At 42.3% G+C, this 12,893-nt stretch overlaps 1 protein-coding gene across 3 annotated transcripts in view; it reads left to right on the top strand.

Moving 5' to 3' along the window:
- The window catches only part of ppp1r9ba (protein phosphatase 1, regulatory subunit 9Ba), a 63,226-nt gene that overhangs the window by 12,757 nt on the left and 37,576 nt on the right, over positions 1 to 12,893 (top strand). For 2 of the 3 annotated variants that reach the window (XM_074654951.1, XM_074654949.1), the window contains exons 3-5: positions 2,386 to 2,582; positions 2,663 to 3,079; positions 3,211 to 3,900. In XM_074654951.1, the coding sequence (XP_074511052.1) occupies positions 2,386 to 2,582; positions 2,663 to 3,079; positions 3,211 to 3,900 (1,304 nt within the window). The remainder of the gene's footprint in view (positions 1 to 2,385; positions 2,583 to 2,662; positions 3,080 to 3,210; positions 3,901 to 12,893) is intronic. The other variant, XM_074654950.1, reaches the window with a different exon arrangement.

Genomic DNA, 12,893 nt, shown 5'->3' with positions numbered 1-12,893 from the left:
AATATAGAGAAATATATCTGCTAGCTCACTAGAATGTCTGTGACACTAAATAGAACGGGACCATAAAACATATTGAATCAATACACCTGCGTTTACCTGCAGTTCCATGTCCAAATGGTTGCTGAAAAGAGCCTATTGTCCAAAGCTTAGCAAGTGTAATGAGGCACGCCAGGCCTCCCGTTTTGGATTGTTCACATGTTGAAAGTAAGGGGCTGTAATAAGAGCATTTAGCATCTTAAGAGTTAGTTGAGGTTGTTGGTTCAAACACCAGAAACATACCAGTAGATTGTAAGGAATAGAGTAAACAGTGTGTGTCTGCTCTAATGGAAGCTGCACATGTTTTTGCTTATTACCTACTTAATTCCAGTTCAGTTAGCGCATCATTAGCTAAGTACAATGTTTTGTGGGGTTACAGGTTATGCGATTGCGACTATTCATACATTTATAATATCAGGACCAACTAGCTCTACACTGCAATACAAGAACAATGCTGTTTCTTTATTTCCATGTCTCCTACACGTGTGTTCACCATGTCTCCGGTGAACACACTGACCTTTTGCCTGGGAACTGTTAGCTTTAGCCTCAGCCTTTTAGCACAATATCATGTATGTAGCCATCAAATGCATAATTAAGAGCATTTTGGATGGAGAGATGGGTGTAACCTAGGTTAATATAACCTTAAGCTAATAAAAGGTTAAACAAATAAATACAATGTAAGCCAATTCATTGACATTTGTTATTGAGTTAACTAACATTTACAGTCATAATTGTAGTTTACATGGTTGATTTTTCTATTTGTCTTTATGTACTGTTCCTTTAACACGTGCAGCGGAAACAGTCAATCGGTGCAACTGTAGCATGGCTTGCTGGTGAGAGAGGGAAAATAGAGAGCGAATAGCAGAGCGCAGGAGATGAGCGAAAGAGAAGTCACAAACGAATGATAAGAGAAGGAAAATAAGAGTAAAGAAGAAGCGCCTTTTATCAGTTTTCTTTCCATTTTTGGAGGGTTTTGTGTTCACCTTCTGTCCACGTTGCTGGATTCTGTTTCTTTTGTTTGAGAGTTGTACGAGGATTTGGCCAGGTGTTTTAGTTGTGAGGATCGTTTGAGATTTGGGTTTTTATTTTCAATGGTTTCCATTGATTACTTCTTGGTCTGTGGTCCGTTATTCCTGAGTGCTAGTTCTAATCTGCTCCTCAGAACCTAGACTCTGGTCCTAGTTGTCAGTAAATACCTCCAGTGCTACATAATACCCACTGAAGACCCATTTTCCTTTGGTAATCATTTGTCAGCCTTTGGTTTTCTCAGGTCTAAATAGTTCTCTTTTGTTGTTGTTGTTTTTGTTTTTTTACAACCACTGGAATAAACCCAGCCTTACAGTTAGAGGGTCGCAGGTTCAAAACCCGACCCGGGGCCCTTCTGTGTGGAGTTAGCATGTTCTCCCCGTGTTAGCGCGGGTTTTCTCCGGGTGTTCAGGTTTCCTCCCACAGTCCAAAGACATGCAGGTTCATTGTTGACTCTAAATGTCCCGTAGGTGTGAATGTGAATGGTTGTCTGTCTCTATGTGTCAGCCCTGTGATAATCTGGAGACCTGTCCAGGGTATACCCCGCCTTCACCTGTCCAGGGTATTCCCCCCCTCCTTCACCTGTCCAGGGTGTACCCCCCCTCCTTCACCTGTCCAGGGTGTACCCCTCCTTCGCCCAATGGATGAATGAATTACCCCATAAGCAGATTTTGAATGTCTGTTTCCGCTGTTTTTACGTCAGTATAAAGATAGGGAAGGAGAAAGACATGAATATTCAAATAATTTTATTTACTAGAAGAAACGGAAAGAGTCAAATCTTAGTTTGATGCTTCTGATGTTATTGATACTGCGTGCAATTAAAAGTTAAATAGATTACTTACAGAAAAAAAATTTGGTTTATTACAACTGGTTTTATTCTCGTATGTTTGGCAACCATCTCTATTAGTTATGATACAACTGGAATCACCGAAGTAATTGTTGAGATCTGGTAACATTGCTACCCGGAAATCCAACAGGGCGAGAAACACAAGCAGTCAGACAATCATACAGGGAGTAAGCAAGCCAACAGTTTAGAAACATTATTCAAACTACCTCATTTTGCAGTATACTGTAGGTCAAAGTTGCACCAGGAAGTGTGTCTATAAACCTTGATGGATGGATATTTACAGCAAGTAAAGTATGGCTAATAATTTGACTGTTCACCTTTCTTTTATTAGCATATCCATTACAAACGATGGTCAAAACCATGCCAATAGATTGAAGTTGTGTGAAACTGGAATGTGTTCTTCAACACACTTCTCTCTCTCTCTTTCCCTTTCAGCTCTTAGCCATCTTTCCAATTAACTTTCCTGTCATTGGCAGGTGTAGAGCAGGCGGTGAAACTGTCCTTACCGAGGGCATCCAGCCTTAACGAGAACGTCGACCACAGTGCCCTGCTCAAACTTGGCTCCACGGTCTCAGAGAGGGTCAACCGCTTTGACTCTAAACCAGGCGGAGATGGTGGGGGCTTCTCCAAGCTCCAGGAGACCAGGAGGATCTTCGAACAGCGGACTCTACAGGTCAGACTGGTAGTGGTGTTACTTGCTTTTGTGTTCTGATTGTGATTCGAGACCATCTGACTGACTGTTGTCTCCTCCAGGAGAAGCAAGCTGCCACCAACCGGATCTTGCTGAAGAAAGAGCGGGCGTCGGGCTTCCAGGACAGCCGTCTAGATGTCGTGGCTCGCTTTAACGGCTCCACTGAGGCTTTGGACCGACTGGACGACCCCCCTGCTCCCGCTCCTGCTCCTCTTCCCGCTCCTGTACCTGCTCCTCTTCCAGCTCCTGCTGCTCTTCCTGCCCCTGCTGCTCTTCCCGCTGCTCTTCCCGCTGCTCTTCCCGCTGCAGCAGCTTCAGTCGGGCCCGGTGACGCCGTCAGCCCCACTGTGAGTCAGCTCAGTGCCGTGTTTGAGAAGAGCGAACAGCAAACCAATCTACAACCCCCCCAACGTCGGTCAGGCCCTGCCCTAGCACCAAAGCCCAAACCTCCAGCCAGAACAGAGGCTACCGGAAAGAAGGTGAGAAGAGTTTGCTTAACTTTTAAAAATGCAGTAAATCACAAACTGCTTTAGAAGTATAGGAAGCTTGTTGGAGGACAAACCAATATTCTGAATTGATTAAATGATTGGATGTCTCTCTCTCTCTTCAGGGGAAGGTGCTCCCTCCAGGTAAAGAGGACCATGAGGAGGTGGCAGCCAGCGTTGTGAGCGCCCAGGCAGCAGAACTACCAGAAGGGACTGGTTCTCTTCAGAGGAGCAACGAGGAGAAGGAAAGGTTCCGACAGTCAGGAGACCAGCTCCCCAACTCCTCCTGCTCCTCATCGTCCTCCTCCTCTTCGGGAGTCAAGCCAGAGTCGGAGGCCCAGCCAACAGCGACTGAAGCCAGGGGCTCAAGTACGGTGGCCCCAGAGCAAGAGCCACAAGCTGATGAACAAGACGGCTCCACCGGGGGGTCTGGGGCCGGAGCCAGGCTGGTGCAGGCCGAGGTTCATGCCTCGCTGGAAAACGGAGAAAAAGAATCTCCAGGTTCCTCTCCCTCCTCTGATGAGAGAGCAGGGGACTCTGAGAGGAGGGGTGAGGAAGAGGAGGAGGAGGAGGATAACGACGAGGATGGCTCGAGGAAGGAGGATTACTCGGAAGGGGACGTGGTGGATATCAGTGCGTACAGCGGGCTCGGGGAAGAGGACTCTGGGGGCAGCCAGCTAGACGATGAGGAGGATGAGGAAGACGAGGAGGCGTATCAGCCGGAAACCAGCTGCTCCGAGATCCCGGGTCTCCCTGAGGAAGAGGAGCCCCCGCCACCCAGTAGGAAGATTCAATTCAGCACTGGGCCAATCAAGGTGAGCAATGTTTTGTTGTTACTTTTACTTTTATACTTTCACTTTCAACACTTGGTCAGAGCTTTAATATCTCCTCAGAAGAGCAGTCATTGTTAAAATACTGACCCTCACACAACCCAGAAGAAGTAATACCAACTATGTGGCTCCTAATTGTTGTGGAAAAAATATTGCATTTGTAACTTTGGACGTTTCCCAGTTGATGTCAGAACAGTCACTTTTATCGGAGCCAGTACTGAGCGCCCACAAGAGGAACTCCTTGACACTTCCTCTTCAGTGTTTATCACACACCACAATATGAAAGTCTCAGACGAAATCAAATACTGACTATGATGCTATTTCTAAAGTCTTAAGATATTTAATAATGTAAATGGACTGACGTCCTCTGGGGAGCAGATTTTAATGCAATTTTAATGCAATCTGCAAAATGCAAAATGATTAGGTTTATATAGCTGATGTGTGTAAGCGGCTGACGGTTAGAGCTGCAACGATTAGTCAACTAATCGATCAGTCGATCAACAGAAAAATAATCGTAAACTGTTTTGATAATCGATTCATCATTAAAGTAATTTTTCATTCAAAAATGGCAAAAAAAAATATCAGCCTCTCAAATATGGAGATTTCCAGCTTTTCTCTATTTTTTTATCATATTAAACTGAGTATCTCTGGGCTTTGGACTGACAAAACAAGACATTTAAATACATCACCTTGAACTTTGAGAAACTGGGATGGACATTTTTCTCTATTTTCTGACGATTAATTGGTTAATCTAGAAAATAATCGGCAGATTAATCGATAACGAAAATAATCATTAGTTGCATCCTTATTGTTGGTGGCATTGGAGAAAAGGCCAATGTGTCCTCAAAACTTTTCAGATTCAACCTCTGGGAATGGTGAATATCCCTAGCACATCACCCAACTCTGCTGTTCCCCTCAGGTCTTTGGAGCGTTTTAGCATCTTTCAGCTAATTGTTTTCAGTTTTACAGCCCGCAACTTTACTGTTTTGGTTCACTGCTCTCATCAACCCTAGCAGCATCAGGCAGCTGTTTTCAGCAAGAAAACTATGATGCACCCACTTAACGCTACCTGCCCAGGACCAAAATAGCAACTACCTTGTAAGTATAGTGGAGCATTTAACTGCTAAAGAACCAGGTGTTTTTCTCAGGAGTTGGTGGAGACCAAAATCGCAAACATGTTCAACAACTTGTAAAGATGCCGTAAGTTGTGTTTACAGCTTGTTTCAGTGTGGCCAAGTTCAATTAATTAAAGGTTCTCTATATGATATTCAGAGCATTAATATAGCATCAAGCAACTATTTGCTATATAAAGATATAGTCGCCGTTCTGCATTGCTCTACGGCGGTTACAGCTGAACGGCATCCCGATCAACGGCGTCGTTGCGGAAGCATAGCGCCCACCCACCGGTCCCTCCCCCTAGGTTAATACTTTATGCTCTGTCAGCAGTGTTGCCGTTGTTTTCACTGTTAGCGCTGTTAGCAGCCGGCGCACATGTTGAGAGCCGTACAGAAGCAATAGAAATGCTCCCAATCTGGCATATATTACATATATTGTTAATTTTAATAATCTAATAAATCATTATTTAAAACATAATTAGAATAAGTATATTAATGATAATAAATAAATAATAATAAAATAATTAGTAATTTTAATAAATGTAATATTCATATTTTGAGCCCTGGGTAGTTAGTATGCGATAATAACATAGTAAAATGTGAGAAAAAGAAGGTATACTAAATAAGAAGAGATCAAGAGAGTAAGGAAATGATTGAAAAGACTCACTGACTTCTTCCTTAGTTAACATCACACACGTGCACACATGGGTTGGGGGGGAGGGGATTTCACTCTTTGATTACGCCACAGTATTTCCTGCTGACTGTAGCTGTGTGTGCGTGTGCGTGTTCTTTTGAACATATATCTCGATTTAACAGAATCTCTCTTCTACACTGAAGTGCTTGTTTCACCTACAACCCACCGAACCCCCTCACTACAGCGGCAGTCAGCTGGTTGAGCTCTGTGCATTGTGAAACATGTCTCAACACGTCATGCTGAAGCTTGTTAACAACATACTTCCTCAGTGAGAGAGACAGCTGAATACCACAGAATATAACAAGATAATATACCATGGAACAGAATAGATAAGAACAGGAAATAAGAAGCCTTGATAGTGAAACACAGGAAGTTTAGGGAGAATTGATGTTGTTTGACAGGACAAAGACTACATTAGAGACACTGAAGGTGTTCACTGAGGACCACTTTTCCTGTTGGGTCATGTCCACTTAAAGCAGCAGTAGGCAAGATTGGAGCAAATATGATTAAATAAAGTTATTTTTATAAGACGGTGGCTATATCGTGACAGTAGTACATGAGACAGGTAACCTGAAAAAAATCATGTTCCTCTGTGTCCTCCGGTGCTCCTAACGGCATCTGCAAGATCTCACAGACCGGAGGAAAACAAGCAGTAAGAGCTGATCTGAGGTCTGCTGTCCAGCTGATGTCTCTGAGTGCCAGCTGTCAATCACTCACCAACTCCGACCAAACGGTCAAACTAGGCAGCGTTGATCAAATATGAATCAATATTGTGTTACGTTAATGTCTATTTCTCTCCTCACATGTTCTCAGAATCATCTTGTAGTGCACGGTTTAGCTGTAAAATGAGAAAGTTTGTGACGCCGCCGCCATTGTGAAATCTGACGAAGGAACGCCAAGTTCCGGTCACATTCCGGTCTAAAGCCTGAAAACGGAACCATGAGGAGGAGCAGCAGTCTAGTTTTCTCTCAGAACACTTGAATTACAATATGCTGAAGGATTATTATGGAATTTTTGCCATATGATGCCAAAAATCTACTGCCTACTGAAGCTTTAAGCAGGCGGTAGAAGATAATAAGTAGGAATTTCAGGCTAGGCGTCAGGTCAAAAAGAGATTCTTAGCATTTTCTTTGACTTTAAAGCATTTAACCACTGACCTCTTCAGCCACAGAGCAGCTAAAAGTAGAGTTGTGACTTGAGGCAGCGTTGTTTGCTACTAAGGTAACCACTACAGTTAGCTGCCTAGCGAAGCACATCAACGTCTGCTCGTGATGTGCGACCACCGTTTCTTGTTCAGTATCATAAAACAAACACACAGAAAGCATCAGAATTGTCCCAGTCAGATGCTTTCTTCTCACTGTTGCACTGATGTTGGCACACTAGCATGAAATCACGTCCTACCACATACATAGCCTGACATATACGTCTCTTGTGCACAGCATACACCTACAGAAAATATACATAGACAATACATTTATTGAAGATAAATAGATAAGGAAGTGTAGGAATTGGTTGCGAGACATTTCAGTCATAATGATTCAGCTGTTTGCAGGCGACTGCTTTGAAACCAGCTTTGCAAAGGCTCACTTCCTTTAGCTGCCTCCCTCAGCGCTCTCTCTATCTCTGTCTCAGCTCTTTAGAGGATACTGTCACTGTGAACAATGTGACAGTAAGATTAATTATAAAGCTGCATTAACCTTAACCACAGTCAACAATAAGACTGCAGTGAGATCCAGGATATGAAATGTAATCGGGTTTCATTCTTTAAAAAAGAAAATTAACGATACTGTAGGTTTCCATTTTACTAAATGATTATGGTTGTGCTGTATGGACATTGAAAACATGAACATTTTCAGGATTTAGAAGTAAAACAACTTATTTAAAACAAATTTTGGTTTAAATTTGTATGTGACACTCACTCTTGCATTTCCCAAACTTTTCTACCACACGCCACACTTTGATAGACATCTGTCTCTAGCTAGTTAATATGACACATGAAATTCCACAGAGAAATGGAGTCTAGCAGTGATGATGCCGCTAACCCAGACAACTTAAAGTTAGTCATTGCATTTAAATAAGTAACGTTGGCATTTAAGTAAATAATGTTAGCATTAATAAAAGTAGCGTTAATATTAAAAGAATTAACGTTAGCATAAAATGTAGTGTTAGTATAAAAAAAATAATGTCAGTATAGTTAAGAGCACACAAGCCCCTCCTTCTGGATATTATACTACTAACGTCATACTAACTACTTTATTAATGAGAACAAATTAAGAATGAAACAGTTAGGTATAACGGTATATTATTTATATAACATTAAAGAACAACTGGTGCTGAACTTTCACTCTTTCCAGTCATTAAAAGAAATGAATACTGTACAGTGTATCAGAGTCTTTTGAATGATACCTTGGCAGACTAAGGCAAAAGAAAGATGCTAGAGTCTGTGTCTCTGTGCATATAGCTTCAAGTCAACTGCTGAGAATGTCATTTCCTGTCTTCAGAAAAAATGTATTTATCTTCTATTTATCTTTCTGTTCTCACAATTCTATTTTTAAGAATAACAGCAACAGCAGTGGCAATAAGAATGCAACTAGTCATCATCATGATAGAGTACATGCTATATATTGATTTATTTATTTGGGTCAGAAGGGCACTTCAGCCAAAGGACGGAAAGGGTAACAGCTTGAACCGCGATAGCCACTCTACTATACTGGGCATCAGAAAGCTTCCTGTCTGCTTCCACCACGAGATACACCACCTCCTAATCATTAGATTGTCAGTATGGCAGGGATATCAAATAAACAGACCTGGATTGGAGTCGAAATAAGTATTTTTTTCTATTATTTTTTCAGAGTTCTGTATTTGACAACAGTGTGAGAATCTGACTCATTTCATCATTTTGTTGGAATAAAAACAGGCTTTAGTTCCTAAATGAAAAAAAAGGTAAATGGAAAAAAAGGCAAAGGCACAAGACTGTGTACATGATTATTTTAAGAGTGAAGGAACTACTCTTCCCATAAACCATTGCGAATGGCGACTCGCCGCCTGTGTAAACTGCAAAAAATCTTTCGATCAAAAATGAAGATATATTGCACGCCTTATTTCTCCCCTCAGATGTTTTAAGAAACACATTACTGTGAACTATTTTGGTAATGTAAAAAAAGTTTTCAATGCCTAGCCTTAACCATTCCAGGTCAATGCTTAACGTTAACTATTCAAGGTCAATGCCTGACCTTAACCATTTGAGGTCAATGCCTAACCTTAACCATTCCAGGTCAATGCTTAACCTTGTGGGCCATGTTGGCCCAGCTTTGAAATCCGGGAGCAGACCATGGGTCATATCTCGAAGGTCTTCGAGGTCAATGCCTAACCTTAACTATTCAAGAGCAATGCCTAACCTTAACCATTCCAGGTCAATGCCTAACCTTAACCATTCCAGGTCAATGCTTAACGTTAACCATTCAAGGTCAATGCTTAACCTTAAGCATTCCAGGTCAATGCCTAGCCTTAACCATTCCAGGTCAATGCCTAACCTTAACCATTCCAGGTCAATGCTTAATGTTAACCATTCCAGGTCAATGCCTAACCTTAACCATTCCAGGTCAATGCTTAACCTTGTGGGCCATGTTGGCCCAGCTTTGAAATCCGGGAGCAGACCATGGGTCATATCTCGAAGGTCTTCGAGGTCAATGCCTAACCTTAACTATTCAAGAGCAATGCCTAACCTTAACCATTCCAGGTCAATGCCTAACCTTAACCATTCCAGGTCAATGCTTAACGTTAACCATTCAAGGTCAATGCTTAACCTTAAGCATTCCAGGTCAATGCCTAGCCTTAACCATTCCAGGTCAATGCCTAACCTTAACCATTCCAGGTCAATGCTTAATGTTAACCATTCCAGGTCAATGCCTAACCTTAACCATTCCAGGTCAATGCTTAACGTTAACCATTCCAGGTCAATGCCTAGCCTTAACCATTCCAGGTCAATGCTTAACGTTAACCATTCAAGGTCAATGCCTGACCTTAACCATTTGAGGTCAATGCCTAACCATAACCATTCCAGGTCAATGCTTAACCTTAACCATTCAAGGTCAATGCCTAACCTTAACCATTCCAGGTCAATGCCTAACCTTAACCATTCCAGGTCAATGCTTAGCCTTGACCATTCCATGTCAATGCCTAACCTTAACCATTCAAGGTCAATGCCTGACCTTAACCATTCCAGGTCAATGCCTAACCTTAAAGATAGGGTCGACAATGTTGGAAAGCTAGCATAATTTGAAAGTAGCATAGCCTCAGGAGCTCCGTCTAACCCCCACCCCCCACCCCAACCCCCTCGGGGCTCCTACCAAGGCAACGCCCCCACACACACACACATGCACGAGCACCGCCGCATCGTAACTACTTCACAGACACAGAGCGGAGAGAGGACCTCACCTCAACAACGCTACCTCATGACAAGTAACCACGGCAGTGCTGCTGCAGGGCTGAGTTTTCTCTTCCATTCTCCAGGAAACGTGCGGCAGCGACGACGTGCTTTGAGTTCAGGCTGGTGCACGTCAAGGGTAGAGTACGAGCAGGGAGGTGGGGAGGTATCTGATTGGTTCTTTCCAAGCAGACCTCGAGACAGTGATTGGTAGACGTTGTTAAAGGATTACAGCAGCTACAGATGATGTCTCTTTTCCGGTCCTTCTTCAGAGCTCATCAGTAATGGATCACTGTCGGGTGTAAAGACCATTTCAACCAATAGAACAAATAGTGGATACTGGAGAACATCGTCAACCCTGCCTTTAACCATTCAAGGTCAATACCTAACTTTAACCTTGCGAGAGTTTTGCAACTTGTGGGTTACCTTCTAGACATGACCGAGACCGTGGAGCAGCACATACAAGCACATACTAGCCATTCGTGGGTGTGGTAAACATTACCATGGTAACAACGAGTTCCACCAATCAGCGACGACTCTGTTACACTTTAGGATTGTGGATAGTGTAGTACTTCTCAATGACGATGTGAATAAAACATATTTTTCTTAAAGCAAGGTTGATATAGATTTTCCCAGTTTTGTAGCTCCAAGTCTACCTTGGCTGGTTACTGCATTATGGCTAATCATTAAAGTCCTTGATTCAGAATATTAATGTTCACTTCCAGAACCTCAATGTTGAGCTCTATAGTATCCATAAAGGATTCAACATGGGTTGAATGAAGCCCTTTGAGAGAAAGGGACATGATGAGTGTAACTCCTCTTCCATACATGTTCAGAAAGGTGTTGTGCTGCAGGGAACAGAGCCAATGAACTGGGACTCACTGCCCAGGCATGTTGGCTGCTCTTACTCACTTTCAAAACTGGTTAGTAATTGTTGTTGACATCTTGAGTTACTTCAAATAAAAGTCAGTCAGGAGAGCTCAAACCTCCTCCAGTACTTAGCAAGTGTCCAACCTGCCCCCGCAGCATGTGATTACAACACTGTTTAGAAGCTTATTTCAGCGTTCTGGATGATGTGCTTTCCCACTAGCACATGAACACAACATCATGGTAAAGGGTTCTAAATGATCAATCACAGCCTGTAGAAAACCTGTTGAAGTAGCAGGTCGTCCTGCATTTCACTTTTACTCCCATCCACTGGATGTGTCTGTGCTGAGTTGAATACAAGGCTACCTCTGTACGTCTGCAAAAAGACGTTGGAATGTGGCTGGGTGTGTTTGTTTTCCTTGAAAACGTGTGTATGTACACACACACAAAGGCAGAGGAAGCTGATTGATAAGAATCACAAAGTGGAGCTTTATTTGGAAGAAATGACACCAGGTGTGTGTATTGATGTGAGCTGAACAGCTAATGAAGTCGTCCTTTTCACAGAGTTTAGAGATGCACCCGATCCTGATTGAGATCATAAAGGAGTAGAGAAGGAGGTGTGTGATTGTGGATCTGTTGTGGCAGGAAGGTTTGGCCTCCAGCATGAACAGATCCCTCACAGGTTCCCAGAGCCAAAGGCGATGCCATCAAGTAGCTTGTTTTGTCCAACCAAAACTTCAAAACCCAAAGTTGTTCAGTTTATTGTCATAGTATGACAACCAGTGTCCAAAATTATCTTTTTGACTCACCAGCCAAGGTGACTGGGAGATGAAAAAATCCACCGGCCAAACATATTTTTTACCGGCCAAAATAATAATTTGCCTTTTTGCGTCACATTTACATTTGTTTAAGTACATTTCGTTGAGATAATACTAATATACAGCATATATATATATATATATAATTATGTTGAATACAAACTTGGAGAAGAGACCAGAGCAAAATTTAAAGCAAATTAATTTAAATATTTTGACAGTTAATCAATTCAAGCCTGAATACTAGGCTTGGGCGGTATCTATTTTGTATACCTTCCTGACATTTCACTGGGTAAAGACTAACAGAGGTGGGACCAAATCATTGTTTTGCAAGTCACAAGAAAGTCCCAGGTCCCAAGTCAAGTCCCAACTCACCAGATGTAATGTAATTTTAGCAGCAGAGTAACTGGATCCAACTGGTACTCAGTAACATAACGTTAGTTCTTCATGTGTTTCTCCTGAAACCTGATTGGATGCTGTTGGATCGGTTCAAACTAAGTGGATCAGGGGAGTGCAGTGTAAGATAATCAAATGCAAGTCCCAATAACATTCACCGGAAATGCAGAGTCCAGAGTTCAATAAAAAAACGAAACACCACTTTTCAGAAATATAGCAATAAACAACAAAAGATAGAAATTCAGTTTGTTCAGTTCAGTTATTTCCACACCAGTGAATCCTCTTCTCGAACAAATCGATAAAGGATCTCTGAAAAAGTAAACAAACCCAGTATCTCCGATGTGTGTGTGTGTGTGTGTGTGTGTGTGTGTGTGTGTGTGTGTGTGTGTGTGTGTGTGTGTGTGTGTGTGTGTGTGTGTGTGTGTGTGTGTGTGTGTGTGTGTGTGTGTGTGTGTGTGTGTGTGTGTGTGTGTGTGTGTGTGTGTGTGTGTGTGTGTGTGTGTGTGTCAAACTCCGACGCAGAGGAAAGAAGCAGCGCGCCCGTACCGTTAAATGGCACCAGAACATGGTAGAGACTCTCAGTGTAACCAAGCTTAGTTTTAATAACATGATTTTGTTTTGTAAGTGTTTGTTTGACATTTTTGCCTAAGAAATGACATAAGCCG

The sequence above is a fragment of the Sebastes fasciatus genome, chromosome 13 (assembly GCF_043250625.1).
Source record: "Sebastes fasciatus isolate fSebFas1 chromosome 13, fSebFas1.pri, whole genome shotgun sequence".
NCBI lineage: Eukaryota > Metazoa > Chordata > Actinopteri > Perciformes > Sebastidae > Sebastes > Sebastes fasciatus.
The sequence above is the reverse complement of the archived record's forward strand: the minus strand, read 5'-3'. Positions and strand labels throughout refer to the sequence as shown.